This window comes from Pinus tabuliformis, chromosome 2_1 (genome assembly GCF_031772625.1).
Source record: "Pinus tabuliformis cultivar Carrire ecotype Pingquan chromosome 2_1, CPIR1, whole genome shotgun sequence".
Taxonomy (NCBI): Eukaryota; Viridiplantae; Streptophyta; class Pinopsida; order Pinales; family Pinaceae; genus Pinus; species Pinus tabuliformis.
In genome coordinates, this window is record NC_142299.1 from 882,613,184 (window position 1) to 882,627,627 (window position 14,444).

Sequence of the window (14,444 nt, forward strand, 5' to 3'; positions counted from 1 at the left end):
TTCATTTTATATGAGGAAGGAGAATGGAAATTATCTTCATCAATTGAAGATTTCATGTCGAATGCATGTCGATTTTTGTAGCATCGGATGTGTTCTAGCCATGAAATTTTGTGGAGAGGCTAGGATACACGTATTCTCCAAAACGCATAAATTGTTTATGGAAATTCCACCTAGAGACAACTTAATTAAAATAATTAACTTTTTTTAATGGTTCCTAAGTCTAAACTTAGGAAATCTAGTTAATTAAAGGGTATTAATTAAGTCATGGTGAGAATCTTCTAGAAGAAGACATGGATTGATTTCTAGTTAATCTTAGCCATCGATTATGTTTTAATCTTGGTCATTGGTGCTCCAATAGAAGATTATAAGAAGAAGTTGATGGGTAGATGGAGAACACACCATGGCAGATACTCAGTTGCTCAAGTAAATCGATTTTCTTAGTGACTGAAGTTCGGCAAGAGAAAATCGAGTCAAAGAGTGAGTTGCAGGGGGAGGAGAGAGGGCATCAGCATAGTCTGAGAGTGCAAGACAAATCTGGAAGGGGTAGCACAAAGGAGGGACGCAGATCATCAACGCAGAGGTTTAACGAAGGGCCTACGTAGTCATTGCGCATAGGGTGACACAGAAAGGCCAGCGTAAGGGCATGAGGTCCTCTTCGGGGTCAGAAAAACATTGTGGAGTGTGAGAAATTCACCAGTAAATTTCTATTAGTGATTCTTCCTCTATTTTGTCTATCCGTGTCTTCTACCAAAATTATTGCTGGAGATTAATAAAAGAAACCCTCATCTACTGCACCGGTTTTCCCACATTGGGTTTTTCTGGGGACAATTGTCCAAAAATAACTGTTACTGTGGTTATATATGTGCTAGTATTTTCCTTGTATTTACTTTCCACAATTTTATTTGTGAAGGCTGCAGTGTATGCATTTTGATATTTGCTGTAGAAAACTGCAAATAATTTGTTTAAGTAATTTAACAAATAGAAGAAATATTATTAGTTACTGCAGTAGGATTCAAGATCACAGAATTTTCACAATGCACTCGAAGAGCTAGAGGAGGATTTGATACTATAGAAGAAGTCTGAACTATTCACAGGGGCAAGCAAAAGTTATGGCAGATTGGACTCAAAGGGTAGTTACCAAAGAAGGAAAAATGGTATGACAAGCACAAAATCACCGTATTGTTCCCTCGTCTTCTTCATTACTAAGATTTTGGGGACAAAAAACCTTGTGAGTGGGGAGGTGTGATCCAAAGTGGATCATGAAGTACTAAATAAAATGGCTAGAAAACACTCTACTCTGTTTGGAAAATAAGTTTTTGCAATGACTTTACCAACAAAAGAGTTGTTAACAAGGATTTCGCTGGCAAAGGAAATGTCAACAAAGTCTTCATCAACAAGGGAGTGATTGACAACCCACTTGTGACAAAGGAGTTATTGACAATGAGAGGTCATTGATACAGCATAGCCATCAACAAACAAAGTAGTCAACACGGAAGGTTTTTGACAAACAGCCAATTCCACCCTTGACATCAATGCCACAACCACCATGGCCAACCATGGCCAATTCTCAGCAGATGCATGAATCCTATGTAGACTCCACCTGACCCTCCATGTATGTGAGATGGAAATGAATAAGCAGCTGACACAAAGTGATTCTGGTGCACAATGATTACACTGGCTTGACCAATTCTTGGAAGGTATGACGTTGGAAAGGGAGTACAGCACAAAGGTTACAAATATGCGAACCTACGAGTCTTAGGAGTTTTACTGGTTCAGCGTTGCAGCACTAAGAAAGTTTGAGTAGCAGATTTTCAGAATTGCACCACTTCCAGTTCTTGTGGAGCCAAGAGCCAAGGAGAAGATATAGGAGTCAGAACAAAGGGGATATTCACAATTGGTAGCAGCCCCTTGTTCAGTGTACAATGTAAAAGGTTCTAAAGATCCCTTTGTAATCTGAATTCACTGAAATTCCATAAGGAGCTGTGCAAGCCATTTCTGAGCTGGAGTTTTCCCACAATGGATTCTCCATGGTAAATTTTGTGTGTTTTTGTATGTGATTGTTTCTTACTTGCATTGAGTTCAAATTTACAGTATCAGTAGTATACAATAGCTAAGGAAACAAAAAAGAGGGATTAACTGAATTTTAAAGTTACAAGATCTGTGTTGGTAAATTGTTTTGACCATTGGTTGAGTGATTATTGATCAATAGATCATCTGCAGTGAGTGGGATTTATCCAAGACTGTTCAACTTTGCACAAAGTATTCCAAATTTAAGACCTACATTATCTTTTAATGAACTTCATCTTGTTTGCTGGGGTATGCAAAGAGGCCCTTAGAAGATGGTACAGAAAGAAATATAATATTTAGAGCTGAAGCTTTTCCTGATCATTGAATGCCGAAGATAGAGGGATATAGGAAGACAAGGCCTTTTGGTTGTGTGATGTGATATACCTTGAGCTATATTGCAGGAAATATCAAATTTGGGCCATGTCTGGACAGGAACTATTTCCAAAACAGAAAACAACTCGGAAAAAAGGTGGGTACAGCAGGAAATGTCATACTATTATACCCACAGTATGTGGTGTGGTTGGGAAACATTTCCCAGAGCCATACTTCATATTGTATTGCCGTTACTGGCCTGAAAATGGATGAAAATTGCGTTTAAGTTTTTCCACTTTAGCATGGGGCCACAGCCCTGCCAAGAAAGATACATAAATATAAAAGGAGAAAGACCCCTTAAAATGTGTCTTTGAAGCTGAATTCTTTTAGAAATGAAATAGCTCATCGAATAGGGTTTTCCCAAACAATATTTTTTATAAACAGTGTATAGATATCATTTGTTTCTCACAATTGATACTAGCAGCTGAGTATGGATTTGCACGTGGGAATGCCAGAGTAATGTTTTCTGTAGTCCCCTTTTGTTAAATGGGGTTACAGAAAAAGTTGCCATTTCTAAAAGCTGCACCAGTTTTGGAAATTTTTGCTGTGGCCCCCTTTTGTGCAGCATAAGTCTTGATTCATTTTAGTCTTAAAGAGTGTGAATATAAACTTGAAGTAATATATTTTCACATTTTGATAACATCATTTCATAATCTAAGGAAGAAGAATTAAATTAAAGGAAAAGAAATAGGCATACAGACTGCAATTCCTATAGAAAAGCATAAAAAAAAGTCAACATAGATAGGAGAGTTTTCTCCAAGACAGTCAGTCATTCTATTTCTTGGAACAAGTGGTCACCTGAAACCAGCAAAGTCTGGTGCAGAATACACTTTCAGAAAGTCAGCAAGATTATCAACAAGAAGCGGCACATATACACCGTTAAATCCTGTTTCTCTAAATGCCTGATTGTGCAAAATTGGACCTTTACTGTGGCCTACAGGATTTGCAATGACTCCAAATACTTTCGTGTCTCTGTTCAAACGCCCAATTTTATAATGGCCTGTTAGATCTGCCAGTTTTGGTTGGCCAGGAGTTGAGTCCTTTCCAGATTCAATTGAACCATAGATGAGGTATCCTCCAAACTTGGGACCAAGCAGTTGACTTATTAGTCCCCTATCGCCTGTTACACATGCAATTACTGGCACCTGTGGATGCAGATTGTAATTAGGCATTTTAGAAACAACATATATGCAAAGGTGTATTTTCTAAGAACATCAATTAACAAAGTAAATGGAGCAGCTAGTCGCTGGCCTCATCCAAGGGAAATATTAACTAGCAATGTTATAAGATACTCAGAATTAAAAAATAGCTCATACATTATATAAAGAAAAAATAATCACTTTTGTACATCAAGCCATTCCAAGGGGACTAAATATGTACAGTGACAGGATCTCAGAAGAATAGTATATTCCATTACTATATATCATCGATTAGTTGCTCCAATTGCAACTATCAAAGTCAAATATATCGATTTTCTGCACAGGCAATTGAAAAGCTGCACTGTGATTACCACAGGCAAGAGAGGAGAAATTATTCTCCATTCCATGGAAATCTTTATAGAATTCAAATGGAATCCAAAGAAGGAAAACATATTTCAAGGACGGAAACATCCAAGACACATTTCTTGTGGAACTAGAATGCTACTACCAACCACTTACATTGATTAGAGGATATATTAAAAATATAGGGCTTTAAAATAACTGGCAACTTGTATAGCACTTCCTTTGAAGGGATACAGAAAAAGAATGTACTCGTCACACACAAATTTACAAGCATCTGTAATACTCCACAAATACTTCAAGAATGCAAGGAAAATGGTTGTAATTTTACCCTTTGAGATATTGAATGCTTTATTTATAAATCAAGCCTTCATTATAGTCTGAATTTTTTCCTTGCCTTAGGCTAATATTTTGTATTCTCAAAATATTTAAGAGCCATATTTTATGTTTTATTTGGAAATTAATCAGATAAAAAGTTATCAACAGCGAAATACAACAATATCTGCATTCCACTCATCGAAGAATAGAACCAACTAATCAAACCATCCGCATGAAAGGGGTTAATATACAAGCTAAAGAACCCAAAGGGTTAGCTCAAATGGTTGTCACCAATGTTGTTGTGCATTTGGCTAGTTTCGTGCTAGCAGGTGCCCAATTTAAATCCCCTCTCAATGATGCACTATTATCAGAAAAGCTGGCACCTTAGAGCAAAACCTCACTAACATTTTTAGATTCAGGGCAATAATGGGATTAGTTACCACTGTCACCTTAACAATTATTCCCCTATTGTACAGTGGTTAGATACTATCCCCGCAATGAAGGATTCCCTAGTAGATCGTGGAGATTAGATAACCCACGTTTCCCTAGGCTAAATACCTCCCAAGAGTTCTACTAAATAAATCACACAATGACAATGTTCAATGAGGCTGGCTTCGGCTGAGATGAGATGCAATTCCGAGGTAATGAGTTCAAAGAACCCAATGGCTAAATCTAAGGGCTTAAATATTCCTAGAGAGGCTCAAATAGGTTCCCAAACACATGCAACCTTTAAATTACCAACTTCCATTATAAATTAGAGTTTTTAAGCAGCACAATTTATAGCATGCCAAATTTATAACAGCAATAACAAAATAGCCTAAAATTTATGATAAGCAAGAAATAAACAAATGCTAATAAATGAGTAAACTAGAAAATAGGTTCCAGAAATTTTTCAATTGCTGAAAACACATAAAACAGCTACAAAAACCCTAGATGTCAGCTCTAAAAAGTGGCTGAAAATGCATTAAAAAAATGATATTTTTGTGTTTCCAATTTAGTACATGCAAATCCTAACCCTAGGATTATGAGGTCCAAGGTATTTTATGCTATTAAAGCATATTTGTTTCAGCCTAATCCTAATTTACTCTAAAAGCATTAAAAAATAAAAATAAAAATAGGATTTTAAATTTTATAGGATTGACACACTAATAGACTAGTGCCCTTCTCAATCCCAGGCTAACAGAGTCAAAGATGAGGTTTATGGTAGAGGACCTATTACCACAAACTCTAGTAGGCCTAGTGCAAAGCCTCACTAGGCAAGCTAGGTCTTACGGCAACAAAGAGATCAGCCACCCCTGTCACTTTAGTGGCTTCTCTCCTCCTCTTTAGTGGTGGATATTATCTCCACAAGGGAGGCTTCCTTGGGAAAAACCTAGAGGTTAGATGACTAGTGTTCCAGCCAAATGGATCTCTAAGGCTTGCAGATAGAAATCACCCAAATGATATTCAATAAAGATAGGATTAAGAGTGAAATAAAGATCTAAGATTAGAGTGTGAAGGTATTGAACAAACCTTGAAAGGCTAATATAGGAGCTACAAAAGTAAAAGTACATCTTCCCAAGACCTTTTAAAAAAGTAAGAGAGATGTTATAAGTTAGGTTTGAGAGATATTCAAGAATATGGCATGCAATGTCATATGACAGCAAGAACAAATAGCTTACTAATCATGGATCAACAAAGAAGCAAGGCGATCAAGAAGGTAGACAAAGTTTAGGGTAAACAATTGAGTTTCCATGGCTGAAATTTGCATAAAACAACAATATATAAGATGACATCAGCCCTAACTTAGCGTTTAGACATGCAATTAATGCCAAAATTTTCAATTATCACGTTATTAAATGCAATCCCTATTTAAAGGGCAATAACACATCAATATAAAATTGTTGAAAATGCAAATTTAACCTAACCCTAACCTTAGTTACTGAGAAAAGAGAGAAAAAGATATAAATTAGGGTTTTGATCAAGACCTACTAGACTAGTGCCTTGATCTAATTGGGCTATGGTGTCTTTGGGAAAAATCTATGAAGAGGGCCTTGATGAAGAGAGTGAGGGGATGAAAATATACACTTTAAAATCCTAGAGGCTTACTCCTTAGAGAGATTTAAGTTCAAGAGATACATATAACAAAGTTCTCTTGAAGGATTTTTGCAAAAAAAAATTACATACCATGGAAAATTAAGATTCCAAGGAAAGATACTGCAATTTTTAATATGGCAGGAAAAGAAACCCTAATTCACATAAGATAGAATGCAAAATGGAAGAAATATAACATGAAACTTACACCATTCCACAATAATCTCTTCATTATTCCCAAAAGAAGGTTCCTCATGCAAAAATATCCCTCCCAAGACAATTCACTCCACAAGAATTACATAGCGACCAATTAAGAGAAGACAAATAGCTAGTGCACACTTCTTAAAAGAAAGAGAGGTGTGATGAATGATGATGAATAAATGAAAGAGACTTCCCTCTATTTATATGAGGGAAACAAAATCTCTTTTCATTAATTTACAAATAAAATCCCTAAAACAAATTTACTTGAATGTTCAACTAGGTCAAATGTCACAAACTTACCTTGAGATAGCTCTAAAACACAATAAAATGCCAAAAATAACCCACACATGTGGGGAATAAATACTCTCCACCATGATGTCATCCTCCAAGCATGATCAATATCCATCAAACAAGGGATAAAATGGTACATGAGTGCTCCTCACTCTAAGAATCCTCAAAATGAACGGGTGCATCTCCAAAAGGCACCTCCTCCACCATGATGTCACCCATAAAGAGGCCTATGTCACCCTCTTGGGGCATGTAGGGATGACGTGGCACCATATAAGGCAAGTGTTGGGATCAAAGAAGGATGTTCTAGCCCGCCCAAGTTATCTTAGCCATCTTAATGGTTCAAATGCTTCAAAGGAAGCTGAAAGGCTCCCCAAGAAATACCTATGAAGGCTAACTAGATCTCAAGCTCAAGAATGTTCAATAATGATGAGTGCCTAAGATCAAGACTTCCAATATTCCTCACTTATGATTAATATGTCTATACCAGGGCCCAAAGTGAGGCAAGGATGGCTCATTCAATAGAAAGATTCAATCGAAGTGCGAGCTTTGGGAGAAGATAGGATGACTTTCCACGAAAAAACCTTTGAGAGAAATACTATAAGAGACCTAGGGTTGAGAGATATACATGACAGGGGCATGTTAGGTCCCTATAATACTAGTGATTCCCCTATTAATATTGTCATTGTAGCCCTTATTGTTATTATTGTGTCCATATTGTCCCCATATTGTTATTAGTGTGCCCCATAAAAGCCCACTATTGTTATTGTTGTGCCCTTATATTATTATTGTTATGTCGGCTTTGATTATATTGTGACCCCTTAGACTCCTATATATAGAAAGGAGGTTTAGTCATTTGTATCATCCAAGAATTGTTCATTTGTGTAATGTAAAGGAGGTTGCCCCCTCGAAGACACTGATTTTGAAGTCGTTGATCTATCTTTTCTATCTTTTTGTGAGCTAGTTCATAACATAAAGGCTCATCCAATGGTCAACTATAATTAAGAGAAAATGTTTTCAATGATGAACTACAAAGTGCAAACCTTCAAGAAATCCCCAAGTCAAAAGCAGCTTCAAGAGTTCCCACTTGGGGTGATAGTTAGGGCATCAATTTATTCGAAATTCCAACATCAGAATTCATTCAAAACTAGAGGATGCCTAGAGGAGACACAAATGAAGAAATTTGTCTAGACAAAATCCCAAAATTCCTCCCTAAAATTTCGCACCAAGCCCTAGAAAAATTCCTTATCCTTAGAGGAATGAAGAAAAAAGGGAGAAAAGAGGTGAAAGAATGATATTTCATTGAGTTAATGTGATCACCAAGGATCTAGGACTAGTGCCTAGCTATTGGGAAGATTGGAGTCAAAATGATATCAATTTAGGAAACTTCGCTCTTCAAGGAGGCCTAAAGAAGCAACTTCACTAACTATGGATGCAACTACATGGCAAATTTAGACCTTTATACTTCGATGACAAAGGTTATGGAGTTTCAAGGATGTAAATGCACATTATCCTCTAGGAACATTCATCCATTCTTTGTCCAATGAGTAACACATGCAAAGAATTTCCAATAGTTTCAATGGTTCCACTAATTTTCATTAATTAGGGCACATTATTTCACCATACGAAAATAATTCCATACATTAGACACTTGTTAAAACATAAAAATAGCATTATATTACACTTACAAGACAAAGAAGAGTATATCCATCCACAATCTTGCCAAAGAGAAGCTCTAAGATAGATAGCAAAAACTTTCCACACATCAAAACGCATTTAATCATCCAAATCATTCCACAAATTGCAGGTCTGAATTGTTTAGAGAGAGATACCACAAATATAAGTGATGATGATGAATCCAAATGAGGTCTCTTCAATTTATATGGACCTCAAGGGGTTCGATTTAGTCTAATTAGCCTAATAAGCCCCTAAAAACAACTGTAGTGTGCAAAATAACAATCTATTTGGTGACAAGCCCACCAAATAGCTCAAAAGTACAAAATAAGCCTTCCTAATGACGCTAAAATGATAGAGTTGTGAAAATTTCAACTATTGCAACAACTGGAAATTATTCTTCTAATTGTAAATTAATTAACAGTTTATTTGCCTACACAAACAACGAATAATTCACAACTGAAATTTTCACCAAATTAAATTATGAGGAAGTTAAACTGGAATCTGAGAAAATACTAGCACACAAAAATTTGACACAGTTATTTTTGGACTAAAGTCCCTGGAAAAACCCAACTTGGGAAAACTGGTGCAACAACTAAGGGTTTTTATTATTAAGCAGCAGTGAGAAATTTTGAGTACAACTGGATGCCAAAATTTAGCAACCCTATAGAGGAAAATACTAGCAAACATCTAATGAGGAATTTTCCTCACCCTACAAGCAATTCGAGCTCTGACTGCCAGCTCCAAGTGAGTCGTCCAAACAACTTTTGCGCAGGCCTACATCACCCTAGTGCAGTCCCTTCCATGCTCTTCCTGAAACAATTGCTCCTCAAATCATCCTGTCTACTGCTGGCTGAAAAATTGTCTCTTCGACACTCTAGAAAATCTTTCTGGCCTCTGGAACTGAAACTCAGCTTCTCTCCAGCAAAATTGAATTGCCTCTAGAGACTTCTATGCAGCCCCTGCGTCAACCTCTCTGTGGCTATTTTTTCCTCTCTACAAGCTACTCTCCAAAACTAGAATCTCTTCCTCCGGACTCACTGTCCCTGCCCCTCTTTGTCTCTGCTTCCTTCTGTGGCTCGAACTCTTCCGACAACTGCTGCTACTCTCTGGAGGATGGAACTGCCCAAGGAAATCAATCTCAAGTTTGTCAAATGTATTCCTCCATCTACCCACCCACTTTTTATAATCTCACTGTGGGACTTAAATGGCCAAGATTAATTCTTAATCAATGGATGAGATTATTTCCTTGTCGATCTGTGTGAGTTTCTAGATAATTCTCACCTTTCTCAATTAATATTGATTAATTAACCCCTTTTCCTAAATTTAGACCTAGGAAATATTTAAAAATAGGCTAATAATCTAATTGATATACTTCTAGGTGGAATTTCCAGAAATGATTTATGGGTTATGCAGAACTCCTGTGTTTTAGTCTCTCCACTAAGTTTCGAGACTAGAACACCTTCGATGCTACAAAAAACTAACACTCCTCTTAGCGAAGAAGGTGTTCTAGTGTTGCACCACTGCTACAACACCCTGTGTCTGTATCCACTCTATATGTTGTTGATGTCTGGCCACTGTGACTGAGTGCCACTGCCCACCAACCATTGTGCAACTCTGATGTTTCATCCATGTTACTGCTATCACTGCTATACTATTGCCAACTCTGCATCTGCACTACAACTCCCTCTCATCTGTTGATGCTACTGCAACTACTTCAATTGAGAAGCATCCAAAATACTGAATCAATTGTCTTTGTGTTGCATTTGTCTCCTGAGCATTTGATTGCTACTAGCCTCTGCATTTTCCACTGAAGAATTTGCGTTGTTGTTGACTCTGCTACTGAGCCTTCTGCTCTGTTGTTAGCATTGTACTACGCTCCTCAACACCTAACTTCTACTAGCTTGCAATTGTCACTCTAGAATTTAACTGCACCAACTGACATTGATCCATCATGCTACTAAATAATGTGGGCCCCTATAACAAGGTAATGATCCATGAGGAGGACGCCTCAATGGACCTTGCTCATCCTCTGCAACTCGGGGACTATAAATCCATATCGCCCCACCTCACTCCTGGAGTTATAGCTACAAACATGGTGAAATCTTCCTCCAACCTGGAGGACATTTTGTCTATCTCTGTGAACGCTGCCGCCTGGTCCTACTTCTCCTGCTTGTCCTTCTTCCTGAGAGGACACTGAGTATTGTAGTGGCCTAACTTGCCACACCTGAAGCACTTGACATTAGATAGGTCCTTCTTCTTCTTCTTCTCTTATCCCTGACCGGGATGCTTTGATGCAAGGGCCACATTCCCCTCTTCCTTCTCACCCTTCAAGCCCTTGTTGCTGATCCCACTAATGGTTCTCTTCACTAGAGTTCGCCTCGTCTCCTCCTGTTGTAGGTCTAACCACATCCTGTCCCATCTAGGCAATTTGTCTCGGCCCAAGATACTTTGGACAAAGACTTGCCACTCCTCTGAAACACTATTCAGTGAAAAAAGCACAAGCTCTGTCGGTTGAGGCACCTTCCCAATGGCTACTAGATAATCATGGACTTCCTGAATCTTGGTGAGGAAGGGATCTATGCCTTCACCCCTCTGCATCCTGATGTTTCTCAGCTTCTCCTACAAGAACATCTTTTGTTGCTCGAAAGTATTCTAATATAGTTGGTCGAGAGCGCCCCACATCTCCTTGGCAGTATTCTTGCCTGATATATGAAAGACTATACGGTCCCGAACCCCATCCAAGATCATCTGCTTCGCCATCTCTTTCATTTACTCCTTCAGCTAATCTGCATCTTGAGGTACTGCCACAACATTATCTACATACGCTTTCAAGCCATATTCATCCAGTAGGAAGGACATCTTAGCCTTCCAGATGACAAAGTTGGAGGCTCCCTCCAACCTATCCTGATCTCTAAGCCCAGTTGTGGCCATCTTTGAATCTGAGTGAAAATCTCCCTCTTCCCCCTTGCTTAGCTATTGAATCTGCTACTGCAAACTACTGCAAAACCCTTCTGTGCCCAAACAAGGAATCTGCTCAGAAAAAATCTGAGCTACAACTTCCCTTCTGCCTGTTGGAATCACTCAGACACAGAAACCAAATTTTTCTGCCAACCTGCACTAACAAATCAAACTTGCTCAAGCAACTCACTCTCCCTGCCCTAGGCTCCGCTCAACCTCCAAAAATTTGTCCTATTGCTTCCTCTGAACAACGAATTTCTACCTCTGCTTCTGAGCTTCCTCATTTGATCAAAACCGCTTTGATACCATGTGAAAATTTCAACTATTGCAGCAACTGGAAATTATTCTTCTAAATGTAAATTAATTAACAGTTTATTTGCCCACACAAACAATGAATAATTCACAACTACAATTTTCACCAAATTAAATTTTGTGGAAGATAAACTGGAATCTGAGAAAATACTGGCACACACACATACAAATTTGACGAAGTTATTTTTGGACTAAAGTCCCCGGAAAAACACAACTTGGGAAAATCAGTGTAGCAGCTAAGGGATTTTATTATTAAGCAGCAGTGAAAATTTTTTAGTACAACTGGATGTCGAAATCTAGCAAAAATTTAGTGAGGAATTTTCCTCACCCCACAAGCAATCCGGGCTCTAACTGGCAGCTCCAAGTGAGTTGTCCAAACAACTTCTATGCAGGCCTATGTCACCCTAGCATATCCCTTCCACGCTCTGCCTAAAACAATTGCTCCTCAAGTTGTCCTGTCTGCTGTTGACTAAGAAACTGTCTCTCCGACACTCTAGAAAATCTTTTCAACATCTGGAATGAAACGCAGCTTCTTTCCAGCAAAATCGAATTTCCTCTAGAGACTTCTGTGCAGCTCTTGTCCCAGCGTCTCTACGGATATTTTGTTGATTTTGGGTAGCATCGGATGTTCTCTAGCTCCGAAATTTTGTGGAGGGGCTAGAATACATGAGATCTCCAGAACCCAGAAATCATTTGGAGAAATTCCACCCAAATGATGAGTTATTAAAATAATTAATATTTTAATGGATTCCTAAGTCTAAACTTAGGAAAATAAAAATATTAATGGGTATTAATAAGAATATGGGTGATAAACTTCTAAGTGACGAGGATCAAGTCCGTTTTAATCTTATTCGTTGATTAGGGACTTAATATTGGTTGTTGATTCATCAACAAGAAAAGTATAAGAGGAGCTTTGAGGGTCAATTGGAGATACACTTGAGAGATCAGTCAGTTCGATTTTTCTGGGGCGAGGTTTGTTGAGAAAATCGAACAAGTGATCTGCTGCAGCAGAGGGGCAGGGATAGTTTAGGTTGGAGGATCTTCTCCAGGACCTTGAATACACAACAGAGAGAGGCAGAGATACGCCAGAGGAGGCAGTGCAGAGCCTGGGAGACTGAGTTGGGCCAGGAAGGGCCCACGCATTTCCACCACTAGGGTAGAGCCACCCTCCAGCAGAAATCCGAATTCAGCCAAGGAGCAGCAGGATCAGTCGAGAAGGCTGACGTCAGAGCTTCAGGAGGCAGTGCAGTGCTGACGCAGTGTCCCAGTGTGCTCCATGCAGGCCCACGCAGCTACTGCGAAGGGGCAACACAGTTGTAGCCAAGGATAGCTAATCCAGTTGCCGAAATGGAGAGATTTTGCTGGGTGAAGTAACGTAACCTCACTTAGGTTTCTGCCAGTATACTTTTATCTCTATAACTAGATAGTAGAGAGGGCATCCAGAGTTGTATTCAAAACTACTGCTTAATAATAGAAAACCCTCAATGTTGTTGCATCGGTTTTCCCGCATTGGGTTTTTCCGGGGACATTTGTCCAAAATAACGATGTCCCTTGTGTATTTGTCTCATTCTATTTTCAGTTCATGATCTGTATGCATGTGTAGTCTGAAATAGTGTTTTCATCGTTGTTTGATAACTAAATAACTTGTTGAATGTAAAAACAAGTAGTAGATGATAAACCAGTGATTGCAGTAGGATTTCTGATGTGTAGATTCAGAAATTTTCACATGGTATTAGAGGATTGTAGATCCTAGGAGACTCAAGACACCAGCAAGGAGATCCAGAGAATTTGATGTAGAGAGGCAGCTGTCCCGAGTGACAGCGTTGTTCCAGAGCCAGAGACGCAAAGGGAGAGTGACACAGTGTAGAATAGGTGATGCAAAGGCTCACGCAGTGCCTGCATCAGCATTTGGAGCCACGTGAGGGTGACGCAGTAGCTGGGAGGAGCCCACGCAATAATTGTGTTAGCTATCTAGGCCAACGCAGAAGAAGAAAGGGGCAGATCAGGCTCACGCAGAGCTACGTCATCTTTTCGAACCAGGAAGGAGTGACGCATTTGCCAGGAAGAGCTAATCTGGCTCACGCAGTGATTGCATAGAGCCAGAGGAGCTCAGATTCTTCAGTTGCCAGGGCTAGGGGAGCAGAGCAGATTCGATCTGAGGAGTTGGTGGGATGTTGTTGCTATTGGTGCAAAACAATGTCTGTGGAGACAGAGCCGAGGTAGAGGGAATCACTGACTTGACAGATTTCTAGCCAAAGAAATCTAGATCCGGGTTGCAATAGCAAAGGAGGATTGGAGAGGAGTGATTCAACATTTGGTCGGAGGATTTCCGTGAAGGAAATCAAGACTCAGAGGGAGTCTAGAGGAGCTTGTTCCTTAGAGGGTTTCTTGCGCCAAAGAAATCCAAATCCAAGTCTTGTTGGATTAGCAGCAAGAGAGGGAGAAGAGAACCTGTCCTATATTTGTTGAGTAGAGATGACAGTCAATAGATTGAGGGATCAGGACAGATTGGATGGAGCTTCCAATTTTGTCATCTGGAAGGCCAGGATCCTAGCAGTCCTGGACAAAAATCGCATCAAGGACTATGCCTTGAAAGTAGTTGTTGTTCCGGTCGACATTGATCCATTAAAGAAGTACGAGGAGGCCCAGGCGAAGGCCAAGTGCATGATCCTATACGGG

At 39.1% G+C, this 14,444-nt stretch overlaps 1 protein-coding gene across 1 annotated transcript in view; it reads right to left on the reverse strand.

Annotated features, from left to right (window-relative positions):
• The window catches only part of LOC149203480 (bifunctional 3-dehydroquinate dehydratase/shikimate dehydrogenase, chloroplastic-like), a 202,682-nt gene that overhangs the window by 59,409 nt on the left and 128,829 nt on the right, over positions 1-14,444 (reverse strand). The window contains exon 4 of the mRNA XM_089403452.1: positions 3,238-3,584. Within this exon, the coding sequence (XP_089259578.1) occupies positions 3,238-3,584 (347 nt within the window). The remainder of the gene's footprint in view (positions 1-3,237; positions 3,585-14,444) is intronic.